The sequence below is a fragment of the Neopelma chrysocephalum genome, unplaced genomic scaffold (assembly GCF_003984885.1).
Source record: "Neopelma chrysocephalum unplaced genomic scaffold, ASM398488v2 Primary Assembly neopelma1_59, whole genome shotgun sequence".
Lineage (NCBI taxonomy): Eukaryota > Metazoa > Chordata > Aves > Passeriformes > Pipridae > Neopelma > Neopelma chrysocephalum.
In genome coordinates, this window is record NW_020897714.1 from 27684302 (window position 1) to 27710408 (window position 26107).

Genomic DNA, 26107 nt, shown 5'->3' on the forward strand with positions numbered 1-26107 from the left:
TGTTCTATACTTATATATTACCATTGTGGGTTATATCCTCAGTACTAGCTATGCCATGCATATGGGAGAGCTGACCTTGGAAAAGATACCAAGGGTAATAATAGACACTGTGGGTAGTGTTTGTGCACTTTCTGGGCATTTTAAATGCACAAACAGTGCATAAATATCAAAGAACAGTGTCTTGGAATAATTTCTTTTAAATGCAAAACATATCAAATGTTAATCTTTTTTTATGACTCCCAAAAGGAAAGGGGAAAGTTAGTGGTGAATTAAGTGGATTTTTTTAGTTGATTCTTGTTTCATTTTGTATTATTGCAGAAACTGGAACACAAAGAAGTTTTGGTTGGCTTGTTGTTCCTGGTTTTCCCATTCATCCCAGCCAGCAACCTCTTCTTCAGGGTGGGATTTGTTGTGGCAGAGCGAGTCCTTTACATGCCAAGGTAACTACTGCAATTGAATTTGTTTCTGATGAGACCACTATCTCATTTTCTAAAAGCAGGCATGATTGCTTCTTTACTTTTAAATACTTAAAACACCACACTGCTAGTTAGTGTATTCTCTGCCTTTTAGTTTTGGTGTGATAGCATGAGAGATTTTACAGTCAGCTGAGAGCAGATTGCTTGGCAGGAGCAAAGCTACCCAAAATCCCTTCTTTTTTTTTTAAACATGGATTTTTTTGGTATACTTGTCACAGCTCAATACAGAGATGAGGTAGTGTTTCTTAAGCATTGTCCGCCAAGACTCTCTTTCTTGGTAGCATTATCAAATTAAATTGTTCAATGTCTTTACTTAAGGACAGCAGCTGAAAAGTTAACCTGTGATATTGTTATTGTGGTATTGTTCAGCTTTCCCACTACATTAGGTGGTCAGGAGCCTATTGCTGTCTTAAAAGGCTGCTGGCTTCAGCTGTGGAATAGGAGCATGAGCTCCTGCCTGTAAGCTATTGACTGCATATCTAAGAGTGGAGGATTTGCAGCTGTTGAACAGGGTGAGGAAAATCCAGCCACGTCTCCATTCCTTGGCCAGTGCCCTGAAATTTCCCACAGCTTTCAGCCTCTAACAATTCAGCAGTCTGGGTGCTTCCAGTTGCATTTACTCAAGGACAACTTTGAGGTGTTACTTCTGACATCTCCCCAGTATCCAGACCAGAGGCTGCAGTGGCAGTCAGAGGCCATGCATCCAAGATGCACCAGGCCATTGCCCATTTCACAGAAATGCAGGCTGGTTGAGGCTGGAAGGGACCTCGGGATCTGATACAAATCCCGTGTGCAAGCAGAGCCGGTTGCCTGGGACCATGTACAAACGGCTTTGAGTATGTCCAAAAAGGGAGACTCCTCAGCCTCTCTGAGCAACTTCTGCCATTGCAGTTTGTTCCATCCATGATCATCTTGGATGCTGCAAGTCAGAAAGCCAACTTCTACCCTTGGATGCCAAGGGCCAACATCAGTTATATCTAATGGGAACTGCCACTGTGGAGCTGTTGACCAGCACAAGTACCCCATTTCACTCTGGGTTATTTTGTGACAACTGAAACAAAAGTTTTATTCCACAAAATGTTTAAATTGTATTCCTCAGAAATTGTGGATCCAAACGTCCTAAGAAAAATGCTTATAGATAGCCTTTTGCAAAGCTGTATATATTCTGATTGTCATTTGTGTAAGCACTACCACAAAAGGGCTGCTCACTGGTGTAAAACTCAGGCTGTGTAGGAGCTATTACATTTATTACAAGCTTCTTTTGCAGTTAGGCTGTATTCCTGTGCCTCTATATACTGACATGTTTTTTGGGTCAAATCCTGCTGACTTTATTCACATCACTAGCCCTTCCTTTGTTTGCTGGGAGTATACCTGAAAGTATAGTGAGTGAAAGTTGTCCCTCGGAGTTATTTTGCAAATGATACCCTCAATGATCTTGCATCATTTCAAATTAACTTGGAAATCAGATTGCTTTAAATTCATGTAACAGAAAATGAGGAAACACATGAAAGCGCAAGGCTATTAAGGAAACAGTCAGCTGAGCACAGGGCTGCGTTGAGTGGTTGCTTTTCTGAATCTCAAAAGAACAACTGCGGGGAAATACTTCAGCTGTCAGCAGTTCCTTGTCCTCCTCCAGATGAGACTGCTGATATAATGAGAGGAGGGGCAATGAAGAAGAAAAAAGAGTATGTTTGCACAGAGAAAATTAATCAGCGTTAACATGTGTGCATATAGTTTGTATAATGCTTTTCATTTCCCTGAGGGCTTTGCAAATATATGACCTACAAAGTAGGTAATTGATAGTTGCTACTTTTTTTTTTTTTCCAGTTAGGAAAACTGAGGCAGGAGGATTAAGTGATTACTCTGGAGTAAATCTGTGTCAGAGTCCCTGAATCTCATACTTTGCTCAGATCACTCCTGTCCTGCTTTGCAATATTTGGTTTTTGCTCTTAGCCCAGGCTGGCAGATACCTGGCATGAAAAGGGAAGGCAAACCCTGGCAGTGGATGGGAGAGGTGGGCAGTTTCCAGCCAAAGGATCTGGAGAGAGCTGAGCATCTCTTTCATCCTCCAGGTGCAAAATGGCATGAGTGATGAGGGGGACTTCTGCGAACATTCACGACCACGGCAGCACAAAAATAATGTGATTTTGTTTTGTTTTGTTTTTCCCCTTGGGAACATGGCAGTTTAGTAACGCTGGCTTTGGGAAGCGCTTGTGTTCTTTATTTAGAACAGCCTTTAGCAATTTTCTCATATTACATCTTGAAAAGGGGTTTTCCTATCCTTTGCCATTCCTTCTCTAAAACTCAGCAAATCATAGGTTGTCATTCAGCTTTTTTTACACATAAGTCCTCAGTCAGATGGAGAGGACTCCATGATTTATGTTTTTGGGCTTATGCTGGAAGGTGCTTTTCTACCTCTGTTTTGAGTAATAGCCTTTTATTAATATTTATGGATGTGACACAGGTATTATGGATGTGTCAGTTGTCTGTGTGTGTCACAGCCTTAAGTCCTAGTTCAGTGTTGCTCAGTCGTTACCTGGGGAAAATGTCAATCATTTTCTTTTCAATAAATGTTAAGTAAGGACCCAAGAATTTATGTAAAAGATGTTGTAAATAGAAAGAAGCAAGAAATAAGGCTTTTACTTGATGTGTAATTATATGGCTGGGTCTTGTCTTCTGGGGATTGATGGCTATTTGGAACAATTCCTCTTCTGTATGCTGCCCTGCCTCGGGGGAGAGGCATATAAGCTGTGCCAAAATGGTTCAATGTTTTCTTTAATTGGGTTTAGCTAAACAGAAATATTTAGAGAAAATATTTCTTGTGTTTATTTTTCATTTGAGGGTTACAAGCACTGGCTTGTTTAAATCAGGAATTTTTAATAATAATATTGCTTTAGTCTGAAAAATTTAATTGGAAAACAACTTGTTGTCTTTGAAATATTTTTTTGTTGTTTTATTGCCCATAAGAGGGGAAGGTTTGTTTTCAGGAGGGCAAGGGGTGTGAAATACTTGCCTTGGGAGTGGTGGACAGGATACAACTCTCTACAATTTTTCAAAGAAGCATCACAATAAATAGCTGGATCAGTGAAAGTCTTAAACCGGAGCTTTTCCCCTCTTCAAAGTGTCCGTGTTAACTCTGCTCGGAACACCACAGACAGCCTAATTGTTTGAAAATCCAGAACAACTGTGCATCCAGTTATTCTGAGTTGTGAGCAATTTGTCTGTACTTACACAGGAGCACCAGCTCTTCCTCTGTATAGCCCTTCACCATGCAGAAACAAGGAGAGGCAATGCAAATTCTTGGGCTATCTAGGAGCTGCCTCCCTCCTGATGGACCAACAGAGCTGGGTTTGCTCTCACCTCGTGGGATCACACCTTGCCTACCACAGCAATTTCTGTGTTTTCTTCATCTTCCACTGCTAGCCTGATAGCAGTGGCTCTTGGCTGAGCTGCTGTATCATAGCTGGACGACTTAAACTGTTTTCCCAACCTCATATGAACCAACAAATCAACCAAAACATTGCTACATGGGTTATTTCCAATTTGCTGACAGCAATAGACAATCCAGTGGTACCTGCACCATTGTTATGGCAACTCGTTTGTGGTGGGTAATGCAGCGAGTGGGTTGCAGAGTGCACAGTTACTCTTTCCTAGCACAGGAAATTATGGGTTGCTGTCATTTTTTTCACCAGCTCCTCTCTATATCAAGAGTTGATGTTGCAACCCTAATTGTCGATACCAGAAGATGAGATCACTGCTATATACAGGATGGCATTTGCTTCACCATCCATCTCAAAATCTGCAAGAAAGCCAGTATCCATATAAAAAGCACACTTGTATTTTTCAGGAACTTAACACATCATGTTAAAGCTTTCCCCACGCCATAGCAAAGCAGGGACCATATGAATTTTTGCCTGTGCGTGGAGCATGTTTTTAATTCTTTGTGCTAATGCATTTTTACCAATTAGTGTAATTCTATACATTATTAACTTTTGTGATTGAAGATTAGAAAAAGAATCTAGTAGGTAGTGGAATTGTCTGTAACTTTTATGAACCCTGTAATTCGTCAGCAGAAGTCCTCATTGCTTACAAGGCAGCCAGTTGAGGGTGGGACTTACTGCTGCTTCTTTTTGTTGGGAGCATGTTATGTTCTCTACATTATCTTCCTTTTCTTAAAGACCAGCTGTGCAATGGAGTGGTGATGTGTTTTCAGTTTCCTTTACCGCTCTTTCTGAGTGGCTTTCTCTTTGCCAATCTTTACTGTTATTTGAAGCCAGAAGTTCACCAGGAGCTGAATTTCTGCTTGCCTTTCAGAATTCCTTCAATATTAGATCAGATCCTGTAAGGGATCATCTGATTTACAGAAGAAGCTTCTCTTTTCAATTGGAGTCAAACACTGACCCCAGCAAAGTCAGCAATGAAAGTCCCATTGGCTCCATGGAGCCTGTTTATCTTCTCCCTGATCTCAATTCAGCAACATAATTAAGCTTTTTACCAGTTTTCAAGTTAAGTCCACGATTCATTTGGGATTTGTATATGGAATGTAAGCTACACCTGTTCCATTTACTTAAAACAAACATGATTTCATCTATGTACTCTGTTGCTGCTGTTCTTGCAAGGGCCATGGAGCAGCTGAAGTTCAAAAGAAACAGACTGGATTATATTCCCCGTAATTCAGCTATGGACCTGAGGGCACTGGGAGTGAAAGGGCAGGCATTATGGGATGGCAATCAGACCCCAGGCCCAGCTGAGTCCCTCTTTACTATGAGGGGGTGCCTGTCCCTGCCCCAGGGACAGGCTCAATTTGAGCAGCAGTCTGGAAAATGGCTCGTGGCTGGAGGTGAGGTGGTCAGGACTTCAGCTGAGAAAAGTGATTCTGGTTCTGCTTCCCCATCTATGAAATAGGGATAATAACTCCACTCTGCCCTTCAGAAGGGGGCAGAGAGAGTTCTCATTAATTAATGAGAAATAACTCCTTATAGGAAGGCTAAATGCTGTGAGCAGCTACCTTGCAGATGCGTATCCCAACTTTGCTTCTAGTTTTGGAAGGCTTGCCTGATCTCTATTGAACACTTCAAGGAGAAATCAAAGCAGCCGTCCCCTGTTAATGCAGGCAAGAAATGCTGAGATGCTAGTGCCATATATTTTGGCAAAAGGCAGTAAAGTTGTAGGAATAAAAACTGAACTTATTCTGCAAAGCAGAAAAAGATTAGCTCATGGCACATTTGGTCTAGACTGTGGTATTGCGTTATTTTAACTAAATTTAAAACGTGCTTTTGAGAAATGTGTTGCCTTTTGGACAGGTACAATCGATTCAGGGGAAGGCTAAATTTGTGTGGAGTTATGGACATTAGTGGCTATACTGGAAAGATTTCTGGTTTTGTTGTGATAGATTAAGTTAAAGGAAAACCTTCAAATTCATTTATTCTGCTATTGAAAATTATACAGATAGCTAAAGATATTGATTTTAAAAATAATAAATTAAGTTAATGTCATCTTGTAGAAGTATTCTACTTGGTCATGTTGATTAAAAGAGGAGTTCTTATTTACAAGGGCCTTAAGAAGATGCCTTGTGAAATTAAATAGAAAATACTCTTACATGGAGTTTTTGGAGATCTGTGATGGAATTAAATGAAAAATTATGTCCTTACTACAGAATTCCAGAAGTTATTACAGAATTTGAATTAAAGCTGTAGCATACAGACCCTTCCCCACTAAAGCATATAAGATTTAGGGAAATTTCTGTGGAATTCCCATGGCATTGTGTAGGATTTTTCATTGATAAAATGTTTTCTTTCCATAATTCATATAGTAATGAAAACCCTCAAAGGTTTCTGTATTACCTGTAAATATTTCAGATAGAAATCTGTTGGAAGTGAAATCTTGGACTCAAAGACTCTGATGAAGGGGACTTGTTTATCACGTGACTTTTTGGGCAAAAAGGAAGGGAAATGTGTCCAAATGTTGGAAGAACCATTCAAGGGTTAGCAGAATCATTAATTTCTAGTCCATATTTTCTCTCTAATAAGGAAGAGTTCCCGCATTTCCTCTAATTACATCACGTTCTGCCTAGAGGACCACATTGCTTGTGGAGGTAAATCATTTTGATGACTTAGCCGATCATGTCTAAGTGTCTTTAATACAGGCCTGCATAGCTTTTAATTTAGAGCCAATGACAAAGTCTTAACACTAACTCATAAGGTACCCTTCCAAATTAGCTGTATTCTGCCAGTGCTTATGGTTCTCTGTGTCTTTGTATTACAACCTGCAGCCTATTCCAGGAAAAGCCTGCTTAATTGCAGTGAAAATTTGACATTCTGTTCAGCAGACTCAGTAGTAAGTTAAGTACGTTGCCAGTTCCGTGGTGTCACACTGATATTTCTGAGCTGTAAAGCTGGTTATTTCCAATGGGATTTTTTTTTGTGTGTTAAATATTATACCTTGATGGTGTTCCTTAAGTTTTTTAAAACCTCTAGTAACCAAGAAAAACTTTATCAATTCCATGTCATCATTACCAAGAGACAGGCAATTTAAACAACGCTTTTCCCGTTGTCCCCAAAACTTAGTACCAGTGAATGCTGCTAGTTGTCTGCATGTGACAGAGACACATCCTGCATCCTCTTTGCCTTTGGACATTTAGTCCAAAACGTGACTGTTAAAACAGGTTTTTCACTGGTAGTACTATCTGATTGAGAAAGTTTTGGTAAAACATTTTCCCATGAAAAATATGACATTTTAGTTAATGCAAAACTTTTTGCCAAGGTTTGCTGACTATAATGAAACTTTAGATAAAAAGGTTGGAAAGCAAAAGACTTCTCCAAGCCAAGATGAAGTTTACAGTCAAAAGGAGATGAACAACAGATATGGACAGTTGGGTAGAGTGGCCCAGAATTGCCTCTTTGGGGACAGACACGCTCATCTGAGAGCTGGGACATCAGGGTTCATCTGCCACACACCAGCATTTCTTCAGGACTGTTGGTGCTGATCTATACCCTGCTGGACCACTTCACGGTGGCAGTTTAATGTAGACCAGTTCTAGGCCCATGATTGCACTCTTGTCCAATTAGCCAGCCTGTAACTTAGGCTAGCCTTGTACCAGCTGTGAGGGAAAGTCTTGATCCAGCAGTAAGATTGGCAGTGCAAAGTAAACTTCTTAAAAATTCTGGAAAACATTTGCACCTGTGGAGTGTGGTTATTTCAGATCAGCACACGGGCTTTCATGGCTGGGGAATTTTGTGGACCCCAAGCTCAAAACTCTGCATATGCACCCACTGCACCCCGAGCTCTGGCCTCACCTGGCACAGTGTTTTGAACCCGGGTGATCCAATTTGCAGGGAGTGCACCAGCTTCTGAGTTTCTGGCTTTTGTGTGTGATTCAGGAAGTGTTTTTGTTTGTTGAAAGGTTGGACTTTATGACCTTGGAGGTCTTTTCCAACTTTAATGATTCTATGATTTTATGACTCAAGTGCGAGCTAGCATGCACATACAAATGAACTCTTTTTCTAGATGGAAATGTTGGGGTTTTTTTAAAGTGCAGATTTTATCCTGGCCCAAACAGCTCCAGCTTTGAAAAACTTGACATTTTTCATAAAACAGCATCTTTGCTACTCTGCCAGCAAAGCTCATCGCTGGAGCTGTGTGCCTGAGAGTGCTTTTTGGGGCAGAAAGAGCCACCCTGGCCATGCTTATTTTTGCCAGTGCTCATTTCCACATCTGACTGCTCTGGTGAGGCAGGAGCAGCCCACAGGGCATGCCAAGCGTGCTTTTTGCAATCAATTACTCTCCATTAGAGAAGTGTGAGCAGAGCTGATGAGTTTAACAGGGATGAACTGCCTTTTCCCCTGCAGCAACAGCCCTGCCTGCAAGCTGCATTTCAGCTGACTTTGGGTCTTCCTCTCAGTGTGTTTCCTCTGCTCAGGCTGCAGAGCTGGAATGGCTGGGACTAGGAGCACATAAAGCGTGTTGTGCCAGGTAATCTATGTGTGGGACTGGGGCTAGGAAGCTTGTGGGGAACTATAAAACTGAGAGAATAAAATGTTTGTGTTCAGCATTTGGACCTGGCAGCAGACACAGTCTTTCTCAAGGCTGCGCTCCCCGTTCTCTGAAGGGCAGCAGCAGGGTATGTATTTAGTCATGAACACAAGGGTTAAACTTGCTTCAGAGCAGCTTCAAAGTGAGGGTTGGTTTTTATGGAGGGAAAGGGAGTCATCTTAAATAAGTGCTGGAAATCAAGAAGGAATTTTGCAGCCCAGAAAGAGCCTCCGGGGTGAAATGTCGAAGCCAAGTGCATTTTCTGGTCTCAGTATAATTTTGAGATAATCCCTTTTGTTGCATTAGCAGCCCCTGAACAGGGCAGTGTTTCTTCCATGCTTTGACAGGATGCTTAGAGGCAACTCTTTTCCAAACTGATAGGTATGCATCTATGCACCTGGATTCTTCTCTGGGCTGAGCTCTGAAATCTGCAGTAACTGCTTTGATGAGATCAGGGGATTTACTCTTTGAGTTTACATGTGTGTAGTTGAGATTAAATCAGTTTTAAATAACCCACAAACAACTACTTCACAAGTTTTGATATCCACAAAATTACCATTAAGAAGTGTAAGGAAGGCATCTTTTCTGCATAGTTTCTCCCACCTGTTTCGACTCCTGAGCTTACAGCTCTACCTGGCTGAGTTAGAAAAGGCTGGAGCTGCACCACTGGTTTCCAGGCCTGTTCCCTCAGAACTGCAGCTCTCAGCCTGCTCTGCCCATGCAGTCCTCCATGGAGTAGAAACCTGCGCTGTGCAAAGTCACAACTTGGAAAATACAATAGAATGCCTGACTAGAACATGGTTCTTCAGGAGCTTTCTGCAGCAGTAGGTCTCCAAGCAATTTCTGGAGGAGGTAAGATGGTTTCTGATGCAGGCAGATTGCTGAAGCAGAACATCCTGATAATCTTGGGCTGCAGCACTAGCAACACATGTCTTTAATTAGATGCCATCACCAAGAGCCAAATGCAGTGAGAACTGTTCCTGACTTTTACTAAGAAGTGAGAGAAACGTGATCCACAGAGTGAGAGCAGAACTGTGTGTAAGGATTGTCAGTAACAGCCTTGCCTTGGGAAAGGAGCCATAATGGCCAAAGGAAAAGTTGAATTTGTAATCTAATTACCCAAGTGTTTGCAAATATTAAGTATCTGCTGTTTTGGCTCTAGTTTTAATTGGGCGATACATGTAGAGCCCCATGGAAAATGGGGTCTGTGTGCCACCTCGTTGCCATCTGCTTGTGCCTCCTATCACTTTGCTTCTTTGCAGGTGGAACAATATTAACCCAAAGAAATTACAGACAAAAATCTGTCATTGCATAGCTCCCTGTGTGCAATCTGCCAAAAAACACATGGCAGTGGCACAGAGGGTTTCCCTGCTGGGTGCATCCCTGCCCTCACTGCAATTCAGGGCATGCCTAAGGTACCACTTTAGTACCTCAGGAGCCTGAAACATGAGGAAGCATGAAACCATTGGCCTGCTGGCCCATTTGCACAGCTTTCCTGCTGCATCATTGAATTTCTGAAGTCACAGGCTCTCCCTTAATAAGTGGGCTCATTGTGAGCTCACAGAAAAAATACTATCATGTTCACCTGCGGGGCTGTTCCTCAGGTCCTGCGTTGCAGGACCCTGGGGGACCAAGCTTGCATGGACTTTTCACAGTGGGGAACAGTTGCTGTAGCAGGTTGTTGCTTATCCTATGGAAGAAAAAAAAAGCAAAAAAAAAAAAGCTTAGCAGTTTTACAGTAATCCAGTGGAAAATGGACTTAAAAGAAGAAAAGTGGGTTGGGGATTTTGCTTGTTTCCCATTGTTTTGGTTTTGCTACAAAGTATTTCAGAAAAGTGCTTGCATGACAATGGCAAGACAAAAGCCCTTCAGGAGAAATGGTTGCCTCCCTAGGAAATGCTAGAGTTAACTAAAAAACCAAACAAATCCCAAACCCACAACCCTGCAGCCTCAATACATATGCAGATAGCTACGAAGATGTCTGGAATGTAGTACTTAAGGACAGGTTTTTCACATGGCAAACAGGTCTTTGATGAAAGGTCCTTTTGAGACATTTTCATTTTTTCCTGTAAATGTGTGCAAGTAAAAACTGCTTTCCTGGTGAGCCAGTGGTAAGTTTTGATATAGACTTGACTCCCTATCACTCTGAGGAAAAAAAAAGATGACGTATTTGAAATGTTCTTTGTGTTTGTGGGTGATGGCAGGGTCATGGCAGAATTAACAACATAGGAAATGTTACCTGGCAAGTTTCCTTCTTGAATTAATTCCAGCCTCACCTGTGTGGCCCTTTCCACCAGGGTACCACGACTTGGGCTGCTGCTGACTTGCTGAAACTCAGAGCAGCTTCCAAGGGCTTTACTTGAAGCCTGATGAGGTTGGGATCAAGGGAAGTGGGATGAACTTGCATCTGGAGGGTGAAGCATGGTGGTGGGGGGGGGCTCTCCAGTGATTGTCAGGGAATGCTGCTGTTGCAGAGCTCCACCTTCGGAAGCTTGGTGCTTCACTGGTTCAAAACTACATGGTCTCTGTACTAAACCTAATTTCTGTACTGGAACTGCTGAGTCTAGTGTGAAACACGTGTTGTAAGGTATGAGGGATTATGTGGTTTTGGAACTAGGAAACAATAGTAATATAATTATGGGGTATTTTTTGACAGATGCTATAATATATTGTGGACATTTGTTTTGTTTAGAGCAGACCATGAGATCTGGAGGAGGAGTCTGGATTTGCCCTGATTTCATCATAGCTATTTGGCCTTAAGGTAGAAATGTAAAAAGAGATGCAAAAGTTACTAGGATTATGGCTTTGGGGATGTTGCAGGGAATTGTTTTGCAAACTATTTGTGGCATGGAATCACAAATGCACATTCTTTCCTGGCAGCAAAGGACATGTGAGTGCTTTCTGTGCTTCTGGAAGTCATTGGCCTGCAAAAGACCTGTAGTCAGGAATGCAACATCTGCCCTCAGCCAGGGGATGGGCTTGAACTGACCATGTCATTAAAAAGGCCATGCAAAAAGATGGGGCTCCACCTGACATCTCCACTGAAAGGTCCTAGCACGGGTGTGTCCTCCCCACCCTTTCCTTGATGATCTGTGGCAGGAAATGGTCTGAAGTTTTAAACCAAACTCACCAGGTTGTGAAAATAAAAATATTCATCTAGTTCATGCTGTCTGATCCTTCCCCTTTTTTTCCTTTCTTTTGGGTTCCCATGCACTTTACAGTGCAGGGACATTAACTGTAGGATAGTTAGACTCTAATTGTGCGGTCCTAACTCAGTCCTAACTGTTATCAAAGTTATCTCTCTCTTATTAAATTGTAAATCATGCTTCAACCTTGCCCTTTAACCTTACAAGTGGTGGCTTTGTGGTTTGAAAGGCTGGTACTTCATGAGCTACCATTCCCACCCAGCAGCCATTTGGGAACCCATTCTCCTCTGTATTTGGACTTACTGCCTAACCCTATAGTCTTGTTTCCCTGCTGAGTGTGGAGCCTGCTTTTGGGTTACTTACCTGTTTATCTATTGAGAGTCCTGTGCTCTGTTGAGCAAGATATCTTGGTTTGCATGGCATACTCCCCGTGTTATGGGTAGAGTCCTGGACTGCAGCTTCACTGCCGTGTTTGCCAGTCCCCTTTCAGCAGAGCAAATCACTTTATTGCCATGTTTCAGGTTCCTGCTCCGTAAGAGGAAGATTGCAGCAGACCTCCCCTACAAAGTGCTTTAGGAGGCCCTGATGGGAAGTGCTATGTGGAGCTGGGCACTGCTAGGTACCTGCACTGTGTCACTGCCAGGGCAGCTGGGGTGGGAGCTGCCATCTGAGCTGAACTCTTACTTCTCCTCACCATCTCTCTGTAACTGTTGTGGCAATGCACTGCAGATGTTGGAGAACAACTCCTGGAAGCAGCACCTTTCCCAGTGGCTGTGTAAGGTGTAATGTGATGCTGGCTGTGCCTCAGACAAGCAGACTGAGTACTGCTGCTAAGGCAGAAATTCCCAACAGCTGGGACAGGATTTGACATAAATACCAAGACATTGACGTTTGCATTTTTTGTTTTCTGGGTGTGTTCATGATTCTGTACAAAGGGCCTGTTCTTGAATATGTGAAGGTGTAGGGAAATTACTTTGAAAACGGCCTTGTGCTAAAGCAATTAAATAATATTTATGCCAGATAATTAATTCCAAGGGAAGGATAAAATTGCAGAAAGGCAAAATAACAGAGTGAAAACCCGTCTGCAGGCTTTTTGAGGCATTTTTTTGTTGGAAATGGAGGGATTATTACAGAGATCAGCTTTTCAGAGGTTTTAAAGTAGGGTTCAATAGGTCTGAAGGCTGGAATGTTTGGCACCGGCATCTCTGTTTGTAGCTCTAAATGCTTGCAGTTAATGTAGGTGCAATAAACATATATGTGTAAAAGAGTTTACGGAAAAAGCAGTGCAAGTGACACAGAAATGTGTTGCAGTGAAGTGCAAGCATACTTAAGTGAAGAAAATATATAGATAACCACTTCTGAAAAATGGGAGAACTCAAAAACAACAATGAAGGAGTTTTGAATGATCACCAGATCTAATGTTGCCTCTGGATTTGCCCCTATGTCTATACTTCTCTGTGTTCTGTAAGGCACCTGTGCTGTGCCAGCGACAACACTGGTGTATCACAGTACATACTATAGAGGCACTTTTTTCCTCAGTGAAAGGAAAAACTCTTGTCCCTCTCCATCCGTAGGAAGACTAAGCAATAGCAATGTGCCCGGCTCTCCTAGAGGGCAGAAAAACTATGCTCAGAAGCAGGCACACAGCTCCTCGAATATGGAATGTTTTTCTGATTTCCACATTGACTTCCACCATATCATGTGCTTCCTTGCAAGGTCACCTCTGATGGGGGAATTGTGTTCTTAGTTTTTCTTACCTCATAGCAGTCTCACAGGGAAATTGCTCAGATGTTTGGGTACAGACCAGGAAAGACTGTGGATCTCTGACTGGAGTGTGGGTGGGTGTAATTATCTCTCTGCCTCCTGCCTACCTTCATTCAAGTGTAGGATTCAGCTGGGGTTCAAGGTGTGCTGGTTTGGGGAGGGGTGCTCTTTTGTCCCTATATATTGATCGTCCCTAAGAGTTATTCCAGAGCCTTCTGCTCCCTTTTTTCATCAGGGGGAGCTCCCTGGACTAAGACAGGTTTTAACTCTAACACTAAATCAGGTGCTAAGTAATTTGAAGAGTTGTAGATAAGCTAATGAAATTCGTTGAGCAACAGAAATTGAAATTCCTTTTAAAAAATGCCAAGTAGAATTAGTGGCTTACTAAGTATGGCAACCAAAAGCACTGGATTTCCAACTCAGAGGGGCATCATTGGAAGAATTAGCATAACTCTTGAATTAAGGTAAATAATTATGGAATTTATTTAAAGTTATACAGGAATAAGACTTCAGTCCAAATGTGGTTTGTAAACATGCTGCTGTAGTTATTCCCGGAGAGCCATGAAAGCACCTGGGGGCTGGGTGCTGGAGAAGACCCGTGTGTTGGTTCATGGAAGGGCAGTAAGGAAGCTCTGCTAGGGCATCTCAGCTGTTCTGGGCTGGGCACTATAAGGGATGGGCTGGCCCTCATGCAGAAGGGCAAGACCCAGATGGACTCCTGCCTTTTGACGTGGTCTCTGTCACCCGCTCCTGCTGCGGCGTTGACTACAACACTTGCTCCCCTGCCTCAGCTTCGCAATCTGTAGACTGGAATTAAAAGCTGCCACCACTGGGATTGTTTAGAGACTTCCCTCTGTTAAAATGCTTTTCATTTCCACACTGCTCCAGTAGTGCTCAGTATTACTGTTATTACATGATGCTTTCTTAGCTCGCTGTTCAGAAAAGCAGCTGCCTTCCACGGGCTGGTGTAAGCTGCCATTATGCTGGGTGGTATTATGTATGCTACTGTACTTCTGGCATCCGGGTCTATCATTTAGATTAATTTGGAAATTGCGTAGTAACTTGAGGAAATCTGCTGTTGAATTGAAGTTTATTAGCCCAGAAAATGCCATTAGTCCAAAACTCCCTGTAATTGCATAATAAACGTGATACTGAATGTTCTTGCATATAAAACAGACTCCTGAAATATAACTTTTGGTACATTTTCCCTTTCCTTTTTTTTTTTTCCCAGTATGGGATATTGCATCCTTTTTGTCCACGGTCTAAATAAGCTGTCTACATGGTTAAATAAATGGAGAATTACTGTTCTGACCCTCTTTGCTTTACTGCTGCTGCTCTTCTCTTGGAAGACGGTGAAACAGAACGAAATCTGGCTGTCACGAGAATCCCTTTTCAGGTATGACTGACCACGGGAGAATACTTACATTTTTATATTGTTTAAAATAAGTTTGTTACATGGAATAGTTTTCTTTACCATAAGTCCTGCTACTGATGCATCATCAATATAATTAATATTTTTATTATCATAAGATAACACCTACTTTCTGGTTTTTGGTAGTTGTACAGAAACTGGTGTCAGCACTTCATATGCTTATGCTCAAACTTTGGTTCTGACAATCACATTTTTAATACATGCTGTTTTAAAATAATTTTGATTCTGTAGATTTAACAATAGTGCAACACTTTCCTTTTTAAAGACATAGCAAAAGTTTGTCACAACCCTCCAGAACGCCATAGTAACGCTACTGAATATATTGAATTTTCTATAGCAATGTTCTAATGACAAAAATGAAATGCCATGAAGTGCTGAACCTAATGTACCATATTTCATTTTATTTGATTACTCTTTGCCAAATAGCTCTCTTTACAACCTCATTTATGTATTTTCTTGCACTGAAACAGACTGTTTCATTTTGTGTTTTGCTAGAAAATGTATTGCAGTTGCCTCCAGCTGCTTTCAGCAGTTGTCTAATTGTGAAGTAATTGCAGAAACACAGGTGATCTGCACATGGGTTGCTTAGCTTTATTTTCTAACTTATTAGCCAGAGCAAAGTTTAATTTGTGCAGCACTGAAAGTATGAAATTTTTTTTATGTGTAACCTCTGGTCTTCAGGAAACACTATTGAAGTCATTGGAGCTCTGTAAGTGGGACTTTTTAAAAAAATCTGGATTAGAGGTTTCTTCCCTCTGCCATGATTCACTGCCTGTCTCCCTGAAACACTCTTTGCTGTTCAAACAGCAGCCATGGTGACCGGTCTGGGCTCACACAGCAATCCACAGGAGACGCACCTCCAGTCCAAACCTTCTGACTAACAATGGCCACTTGGAGGAAAGTAGGATGATTTCCAAGTTAGACAACCCTCTTCCTGAAAGGGAGACAGGAATATGACAGTTCCATGTACTGACTCGCAGGCATCATAGGGTATTGTGTGTTGCATAAGGCTATGGTCACCCATGTTTAAGAATGAGGTCAGACTGGAGCAGATGACAGGAGGACATTTCCTAAGGAGCACTCTTGGGATGATATGGGGTGCCAGGGGCTCTGTTGTAGAAGACAAGGGTAAGATTTTGTCTGCTTAGTTGGGTGCAAATGGATTTCTGTCCTTCCTACTTCCATTCAAAGCAGGGTGACCATCCACAGCCAGCTCAAATTCCAAAGCCCTGCCAATGCTTCAGTGCAGCACTGAGCTGGGGCTAACGCCTTCCCTCAAGGAAGCGATTTGGAGTAGCCCAGTGGCTTGCATTGAGCTGGCTCACTCTTCAGGTCAGGTCTTTTGGGGACACTCGTGGGAGAGAGATCTGCCCTGGTCTTTTGAGAAGACAACGGAATTGTAGATGTGTTCCTGCTGGGTCAGCTCATATTTTGGCTTGCCCCTGAGAGCAATCAGCAGCAGCTACCGAGAAAAGCAATGTAAGAACAGGGCCATCAACAACGATGCCTCTCTCCAGTTCTTTCCCAGCTTGCAGTAATCTGCAGTTTAAAGACTTCCTGAGTCAGGAGTTACTTGCTATTTTTGCTTTTAACAGCCACTGATGGACTTTTCTTCCATAATGTATCTGACTGCTTTTTCAAATCTATTTATAGTTTTGGCCTCTACAGCATCCTGTGCGCTGGGCTCTGTCGTTAAATTACACAGTGTGCACACTAAGATTTCCCTTCTGTGTGCTGTGAGCCTTCCGCCTGATTATCTGGTTTGTTGTCCCCTAGTTCTGGTGTGTACTCTGAATGAGTAGTGAGTAACTATCAGCTTGGCACTTAGGATAAAGGCACTTCTGTGTCTTCAACCCCCGTGTCCTCACCCAAGGCTGTCTCCTTTTCATGCTAGAATCTGCTGGATTTGAACTCTCCTCATATGGAAGCTGTGCATTTCTGATCCCTCTTGTCAGTCTTCGCTGGATACTTTCAAACTCTGATCCATCCTTTTGAGAAGGAGACCAGAATCTCCTTTCAAGAGAGATGTGCAGCACAGAAACTTAGGAATGCTTTCTTGTTTGTATTCTCTTCTCCTACTAATTCCTGATCTTCTACTTGCCTTGGGTGATAATTTCACGGCACTGTCCATACAAACCCCCAAGACACCTATTATGATTGGAAATATTTGATTTATAGACATCAATCTGTGTACACACTCTCTGATACTTCTGTCTGTACCAGAATTGCATTTCATGTGCCGTCTTCTTGCCCAGGCTTCAATACTGTGGGATCCTTCTGCAAAGAAGTGTAGTTAGTTTTAATTCCTGCTGTGTGATTCATGTCGGCGTCACCAGCAAACGTGTCGCCTCCCTGTTTGCTCCCTTTTCAAGATCCTTTGTGAACATGGGACGCAGCTGAGATGCCATCACGTGTCCCTGGGGAGCCCTGCCTGCAGTCTTCTCCAGTTGTAAAAACTGTTCTCATGCTCTTTCCTTGCTGTCTTCCAATTAGGTATTGATTCAGGAGTGGACCTTCCCTCTTACCCCATGATGCCTTGAAGAAATTGGAAGTCTTCAGTGAGGGATTTTATCAAAAAGACCCTCTTTGAACATTTAAGTGCACAACATTGATGTTTGTGATTTTTGATTGACTTGGGCTATATTTAAATATTCATAAAAGCTTTCTATAGTTTCAGTACCAGCTACCTGTTGAATCTGTCAAAGAACAACAGATCTGCCCAAAAAATTTCTTTCTGCAATATACAAGGCTAATTATTCCCTGTTGGACTGTAGTTACCCAGAAGTTTGCTAAAACTAGTTTTAATTATGGGTTTTCCCAAATAACCTGGAGTGGAAATCAGACTTGCTGCTCTGTTTTCCCCCCAGGATCCCTTCCCTGGAGCCAAATGATATCATGTTCGTCACCTCCCATTCCTCTAGTGCCAGTCTCATATAAATTATAGGCTACCTACCGCAGCTAGTAGCTCCATGCTTGATTTTCTTTGGATGCATACTACCAGGCCCAATGGATTTATAACTGTTCTTGGTGTTGATTTGTTTAAAAGCCTCTTTTACTGCTACTTCAGTTACAGACAGTGCTTCAGTCTTGCTCCTGTGAGGAAAGGCTCCTGTGTGGCAACCTCCTTTGGTTTCCCTGTAGTGAGCACTGGTGCAGAGAATCCATTTAGCTTTTCTGCTGTGGTCTTTTCTTCTTCAAGCACTACTTTTAGATCTCCATCATCTATTTGCCTTAGGGGATCTTTGGCAGGTTTCCTCTGTCTTCTGTATTCCATTATTAGCTTTGATGGCTTTAGCAAGTTTTTCTTTAAATCTCTCTTGGTCTACCTAATTATGGTTTATGTTAACTGGCTGACGTTTATGCTCTTTTTCATTCTTTAGCTCTGTGTTCACTTTTTAAATGGTGTTTTTCATTTCTCATTTCTCACGGCTTTATTTACTGTTCTGTTTACCCTTATTGGCCTTTTGGTTGTCCTTTTAAGATCTTCTTTGATAGGTGTTACACATCTCTCCCAGTCTCTATTGTGGTAGGACCCTTCTTGTTGATGGGAAGGAAATGCAAAAGACGAATAGTATAACAAGAAGATAATGTCATCCCAGGAGTGAGAGATCTCTTTGGGGCAGAAGGAGGAGGCTGTATATAGCTGATGAGTAGAGGAGGGAGAAGTGGGTGGAGGCACATGAAACAGGAGTAGATTTAATGGACTGAAGCAGAAGTGGAGATAAGGAACAGTAAAAGAGGTATGAGGGAAAATAATAACAAAACAGAGCAAATCTATAGATGTGGGAAAGGAGACATAAATCAACCTACTTGGTAGTCTCTGTGTGTTGAAGTTGTGTTTTTTTTAAGAAGTATGTGCTGAGAGAATCTTTACTCACATTCCTAGTTCTTCATTCCTCTTTCTGTTGCTGCTTTAATTAATTACTGCTTTTTCCCTCCTCTTAGTTTTTTTCCTTCACCTCTACTTTTCATTCCTCCATTTGCTTGGATGTGTTTCTTCAGGGTCAATCTGTCTTGATTCCCTTCGCTGGGACCTGTTCTGTTAAATATGCTTTTCCTATGCTGGTCCAGGAGATGTTTTTGTACTCAGTGTGTTACTAGTTTTGTGCTTGTACCTCACTCTGTCCCTTTCTTAAGACTTGCTCTGATTTGACATTGAGTGGCAGCACTGTTGCCACTCTCAATCTGCAGCCCAGAGACCAAGTTTTCTGGATACAGAAATCCTGCCAGGTCCTGACTGAAAGCAGCAGTGTGGAGAAGGATGCTGCTGTCTCAGGAAATGATGCATCTCCACATAGGTGCACAAGCATATGTACAAGGGCTAAATAAGAAGCAAATAAACCACAAGTATAAAAAGTGGCTAAATATCTAGAGATCTAAATATTTGAGGCGTATTATTCTAAGACATCTCCAGAAGCCCCAAGCAGTTTGTCTTACTGTATTGGCAGGTGGGCAGAGAGGACTTATTTGTTAATTATTTAAGGAACTACCCTATTGAGTGAATGCACAGGCTAGAAGGTCAGTCTCCACAGGCTCCAGCTGCGGTCAGTGTTAATGTCTGAAGCCAGGGAAAGGGAGGTGAGGGCTGTGGGCTGACCTCTGCGTCCGCTATACTGACCTTTTCAAGGTTTGTTGCGCTGCCATGTTTCCTGTTGCTCCTGGAAAGCATCTGCACGCACTGCCCACATTTGTGACAGAGCCTGGAAACACACCAGGCTCACTTGTAACCAGCAAAGGAACTGTATAAAAGTGACATTTTCTTAGTAACCAGTTCTCCTTCCCAAGCCAGGTCTGGTGACTTCAGTAATTTACAAAAACTGCCCCAACCCTGAATGCAACATAAACTGCTGTGTTATTTTGTTAATTCTGAAAGCTCACTCAGCTGAGGAGAGCAAGTCCCAGTGCATTTTGGACATCTTCTATAGGACAGTTTAATATGGCCCAACATCGATATCTGTGAAATGAATAAAAGGGTCGGAAGCCAAGGAAAGTGATTGTTTGTGTCATCCAGAGAATAATTTGCTGTAGAGAACTTTTATTGATGATAATGATTCCCAAAGCAGAGGAGATCCCATCGGTTTCCCAGGGCTTCTGCTGAGGCAGGAGTGGCCTCATTTCCTTGTAAAATGAGCACTTTTCATATGGAAATCACCAAAAATCAATGAAGCCTCTGCCTGCACCCAGTCACTTTGAAGAGCAGAACATGCACTTAGGAAAACATCAGAGGGGATCACAGGAGACTTTTCCCAAATGAAGTGGGATTTGGATAATGCTGGTATTTGAGGTTGGAAAGTATCAGTGGTATTTTATTTCTCTGATTTATGGCTAATAGGTTTTTGCCTTTCCATGGAGAGGAAGTGTTACGCAAAAAGGTTTGCCTATTGTTTATTTTTCATTTATGTCACTTACTGCTGTCGTAGAAGTCAAAAGGGAAGGAAATCCTCTGGAGAAGTGATGTCCCATCTCAGTGGGCTTGTTTCTGGCTGGAGCCAGATCAGTGCCATAGGTTTTCAGAAGGGCATGCATGTGCTGGGCTGGGGAATAGGGAAATAGGAGGGTTTGGAAAAGCGCGTTGGAAAGTTATATTGGAATTGTGAGAGACTAGGGGCTTGTGGGAAGCAGAAATGGAAAAAACATCATGTTCTACTTTGTTATTTATACTCCACCCTTTCCTTCTTGGCTTTCACTATGGACATTATTGTTTCCTCTGTCAGTGAGCAAACAGTGTCCTTAACTAGTCAAGAGTCAGTTAGCAGGAGTGTTTGCCTAAACTCTCCTGAAAATTCCCCTCTGGGTCCGACGACTGCTGTATTTGCTGCTACCTCCCACAATGCAGAGACTCCAAGCAGCCTCAGTCATTGCTATGTGCATTTGCAAAATGAAACACCCCACTCCCCGCCTGTGCAAGGAGAATAAATAGGTCAGGGAGTGTGATGCAGAAGACAGCATCTTAAGAACCCAAACCCACTTCTGCCTTTCCTGTGTCACCCCCACCACCAGCAGAAGCACGCAGATGAAAGAAGTGGTGTTTTAATAAGTGGGACCAGCAGAATTAAAAATAAATTCTACTTAAAGGGAAACAGTCCAGAATTAAAATATTCAAACATATGCATCTTACTGTTAAAACTGTATCTCATTAGAACTGAAGTGCTTGTGCATATGCAATGTACTCCTCACTGTTAACTCAGTCTGCTGTGTTTCAGCAGAGGCTGTAGCAGAGCCAGCAACTCATTTCATGTAGCTCTCAGAGAGCAGCAGTTTTGAGTGCTGTGTCTCTGCCTGTAATGCTGGTGCTGATGTAATGAAACCCTCTTTGTATAAGAATTAATATTCCAGTAATGCCCAGAGGTTGTAAGCCTGTAGTTAATAGCTCCCAAGGCCAGTGGAAATTAACACAGCCATAGCAGTCACACATTACTTGCTGCTGGTGCAGTATATCTTTGTGAAAACTAATATAGAAAATCATTCTCTTAAGAATAGCATCAATTAACTGATTTAATTCAGCGATTAGTCACAAAATGTCTTATTCCTGTAGTGCTCCCAGCAAGTAATTTGGAAATACCTGGCGATTAGGAAGCCAAATGCAAGGTGTATTTTTAATTTCAGTAGGCAAACCGTGGCTGTGATGGGTGGAACTCCATAAGGCTGCTGTGGGCAAAGCTTTGGAAGCTCTCACAAGTAGGCCTTAGCGATGCTTGATACCACTGGCTGCTGATAACCAAAGGGATTTGCCACTGCAATTCCTCAGCACCGTTTTACAATGAAATCCCTGACAAAGGGTTTTTGCAGCTCTGAGTCCATTCTTTCCATGGGAGAGGGTGTGCACCCCACTGTAGGGGCTGTGTGTGACCCTGTCTCATTATGATTAACTTCCATGCTCACCAAAGTTAAACAGGAGAGACAGACAAGGCTTGGGAATTTTCTAATCCTTGCTTTTCCTACCTGAAGTAGCAGGGTTAAAGATGCTGAGTGTTGAAAAGCGAGCAGCTGGCAGGAATCTGCTTGTGAGCAAGAAACACCTCTTCGTCTGCTTTTACACGAACAAATTTATCCGTCCTTATTTCCTGTTACCTCAGAGAGCCCCCATTTATGTGCTGGAAAGGATTCCCCCATTAAACAGAGGACTGACTTCTCTGGATTCTTGCAGGGAAAATGTTTCCATGGTGTACATGCTCCTGTGATTTCTTTCTCTCTTTAACCTTGAAACAGCATTTCCTCTAGCTGTGCAGGGTGTACCTTGCTTTCTGCACTCTCAATTAAGTAAATAAGCATATGCTTGCTCTTCTTCTTTTGTCTTTGTGCTCTCATTATTAATTCCAAGTGTTGAGTTCAGTCTACACGTGTCAGGGGAGGTGAAGGGGAGGGATGGGGTGGCTGTGCAGCCACATATCCTTGGTCATGTATTATAATGCCAGAGTGTTAGGACTTGCCACGTAGGGGTGAGAGTCCCATTAGCCCTCACCTCCCGACCACACTCTGCTCAGTGCTAAGCGGTGCATACGTGCTGGCTCGGTATTGGACTATGCCATGCCTCCCCTCTAGTGGCTGATGCATATGGAAAAGATACCTTCTTTTTGGTATCTGCAGCTGGCATGTTTAAATCAAGATTTTCATAAGGTGATTCATGACACTCAAATTTTAGCAGGGACCCTGTTATTAGAAGGTACTACACGCTTTCCCTCTAAATATTAGCTTTTTTTTTGGGGGGGGGTGTCTTTCAGTTGAATAATTCAGATTTTAAAATACAACAGCATCTGGCCACGGGGAGTGTTGCAGTGTTGGTGCTAGAAGTGCCTGTGGTGACGGCAGCCAGGAGAAGTTGAATTGCTGCCACGTATTTATGTCTGCCCGGGGCACTCAGTGTACCAGTGCATGGGACAAGCTTGGGGTTACAACATGAGTTGTGTTGACAAAAGTGCACAGGAGGTGACAAGGTGCTCAAATTACAAGCAAGCTTTTCAGAGAAAGGGACCATGAGAAGAAGGTGGGCCTAGGGGAAGGTGGGGTAACCTGGCTGCTAACACTGTGCTGCTTCTGTTCCTCTCCGCAGCTCAGGAGTGAAGACCCTGCCCCACAATGCCAAGGTGCACTACAACTACGCCAATTTTCTGAAGGACCAGGGCCGTAACATCGAGGCGATCTACCACTACAAAACTGCTCTCAAGTAAGTCCCCTGGGGGCCTGCTGGGGCTCTGGCTGTGCGGTGCAGCCTGCTGTTCACCCATCCCGTTCCTGACAGGCATGGGGCAAATTGCCTGCTCCTCAGCTCCGGCTCTGGGGAGCAGCTTGGCTTTCAGAGCCTGGGAAAGTTCTCTGGCTCGGTGTTTGTATGTAATTAAATGAGGTAACCTGGCTTCCCTCCAGCTCCACGTGTGTGTATGTGTGTGTGTGTGTGCGTGCATGCACTTCAATATATGAGATAGAAATGTTACCATAGCTACACATTGAGCAATGAGGTGTCATTTACGCAGCTGAAGGTATGCTGGTAAGCAGGAGGTAGTTGTCCTAAATGCATTTTCAGGTTCCTGGGCCATTTATCTTAGTAAATTGTTAATGGTGCATGCCTGGAAAATGTCAGTGCGGTAGCCATCTGAAGTGCAGTAACAATAATAGTGCTCAGTACTTGTATTGAGACTTCTGTCCACAGAGCTTTGCATGAACACTAAACTAATTGATCCTGAAAATGCTCCTGTGCAGTCATAGGGCAAATATCATTGCTGTGGTTCTGTACACAGGGAAGCTGAAGCAGGAGGATGAATTGCCTTGCCTAGAGATGAATGGTAAATCAAGGACCAGGGCTGGGCTTGTAATATGGGACATATCTTGTGGTATCTCTGAAGGACCCTTCCTTCACTCACAGATGGGGTCATTCCCTGCCAGCAGCTTCCCTCTGCTTGCCATTCCTGCCAGTACTGTTGGTGCAGCTCAGCTGGGGCATCACCTGCTCTCTGCTGCCCAGGCACCAAACTCACTGCACCAAACAGGTCACCTCAGTTCCCCAAACCTCTCCACTTTGCTCCTTGGGGCTTGGGAGAAGGGACAGCCCCTCTGAGGAATGAGTGCAGGGAAAACAGTGTGGGGAATGGGGTGGTAGCAAGGGAAATAGTGTGCAGATAATGTTTTCAGGAATAGAAGCATATTTGGGAAGGAGAGACAAAGTGAGGAGTAGCTCTAATGGACAGCAAGGGCAAAGCTCACCTCCAATAGGGCATGTCAGGAGGTGCAAGAAAGGTTCTTTCCTGACATGTGGTGTGACAGAGAACTCCAGAAATTACATGTATGTTTTTTCTTTTGGCCAGATGACAGGGTTATGATAAAGGCTTTCTGAGTGCTCCCAACCCACCCAGGTTACGCTGGGAGGACTGGAGTTCATTGTCACTGATGAGGGCCTGAACCTGGGTGAAGGTGATTTTTAGCTTTTTTGAGCAGCATCCTGTTCTGTGTTACCATGCTGGGCATTTAGGAAGTCATTTAGAAAAAACTCCTATTTTTTTAATGTTTCCAGGAATGGAAAATCCAGCACAATCATCAATAAACTGTACCGAAGGTTAATTACCTTGGCTGTTGAAAATGTCCTCCTTTATTTTTAGACTGATTTGTGTAGCACCAGCTTCCAGTCATTGAATTTGTTTATACCTTTCAATGCCGCACTGAATATCCCATTACTAAAAATCTGTTTTCCGTAGAATGATCCCTTAACATCCCTTAACCTGCTGCTGGTGTTTTCAGTGTTATGTGAGCTTCTGCAGTCCTCCAGTCCTTCTTCTAGCTAGTCTCTCACCTTTCTCCAAGATACCAGAAAAGCCCATTTCAAGTTTAAAAGAAAGAGGGACTAACAAAAATTATCCAAGCCCTGCAATGAATGTGCTAGTACACAGAGTAATGTAACTGCTCCTGCCAACATTGCCTCTGCTTGTGTAAATGGGATTTGCTGACAAAAGATTTTGCCCTTCTCTAACTCAGCAACACCCATTTATTATAATTATAATGCTGTTTTCTGCTCTGCAGTATTTCAATTATGAAAGAGTCTGGTTTGAGAACTGATTGCAAACATTTTCTCAACTGTATTACATAGCACAGTTTGTGTTGATGATATTGTTTATAGAGCATCTGAAGCCTGGGCAGGGCTTGGAGCCACACAGAACCAGCCATGCTCTTTTCTAGGTGCTCAGTGTCTCAGTGGCACCAGTGCTAGTGCTTCACTTGCTTCAGTAATTTCAGGATTAGTTGGCACTTTTGAAAAGCAAAGCTCTGCCTCCACCTGGCACATTTGCTTTCTGACCCAATAGTGCAGACCAGGAGTTGAGAGCCTCCTGCTGGCTCCATCACTGGGAAGCTGTACCATTTGTTCCTGTCACCTTGTATCTCTGCACTTACGCTTTCCTTATTCTGACCCCTTCTTCCCACCTCTGTCACAGGGAAATTATTTGGGGCCTGTGTAATAGGAAATAGAACAGTGTAAGTAAAAAGTGTAGAGAGTTCTCCTGTTGAGAATTACATTCCATGTTTTCCACTCAGACAGACATGTCTGAAATGTCCCGAGTTGTGTGTGGGCCTTGCAGCCTCCACTGAGTTCCTACATAGTATGGCTGTGTTGAAGTGCTGGAGAAGGTGCTGGGTGTGGGACAGGCAGCATGATGATGGATATAGTGGAAGACCTTAGACAGATATCACAGAAAACAGATGTCACGTCCAAGCTGTTTATCCATCCTCGCAGACACCAGCTCTTCAATTGCTGCTCTGATTGTAGACCAATTTCTACATTTAGAGAGAAGGAAGTAGTAGCTGTAATACCCTGACCAGATTCTGATGATTCAGGGTATTTTGGCTTGACCTGGGAAGCTGAATTACCATGCTGTAAATTTCCTCATCAAGGAGTAGGCAGACCAGCAGCTGACGTATTTGCACAACAAGCTTCCATGATTTCCCCCAGGTACCCCTCACTGAGTGTCTGCTCTCCAAGTGAGTCCAGGTGGTTACATACTCCCCAGGTTACAGAAAACCCAAGCTACTCAAGAGGCTTCACAGTCCAGTGGCGGCACCATCAGAAGTACAGAAGATAAAAATATTATATCTGCCTAGTGCTCAGTGAGCAGATCAAAAGGGAATTAATAAGGAAATGGAGTCGATAAGGACATGGGCTGTTGCCGGCCAGGAGCTCCTGGGAGGTAGGAAAGGGAGAGCAGTATTGCCTCATACTGGCTCCATCTGAGGCATGTGGGGGATGGCTCATCCACTCTTCCAGCTTGCTTCTAAAG

The 26107-nt window shown here is 43.0% G+C and overlaps 1 protein-coding gene across 2 annotated transcripts in view; it reads left to right on the plus strand.

Moving 5' to 3' along the window:
* Positions 1 to 26107, plus strand: part of TMTC1 (transmembrane and tetratricopeptide repeat containing 1) — a 145230-nt gene that overhangs the window by 82266 nt on the left and 36857 nt on the right. For both annotated transcript variants that reach the window (XM_027680631.1, XM_027680632.1), the window contains 3 exons: positions 319 to 440; positions 14649 to 14813; positions 22900 to 23013. In XM_027680631.1, coding sequence (XP_027536432.1) covers positions 319 to 440; positions 14649 to 14813; positions 22900 to 23013 — 401 coding nt within the window. The remainder of the gene's footprint in view (positions 1 to 318; positions 441 to 14648; positions 14814 to 22899; positions 23014 to 26107) is intronic.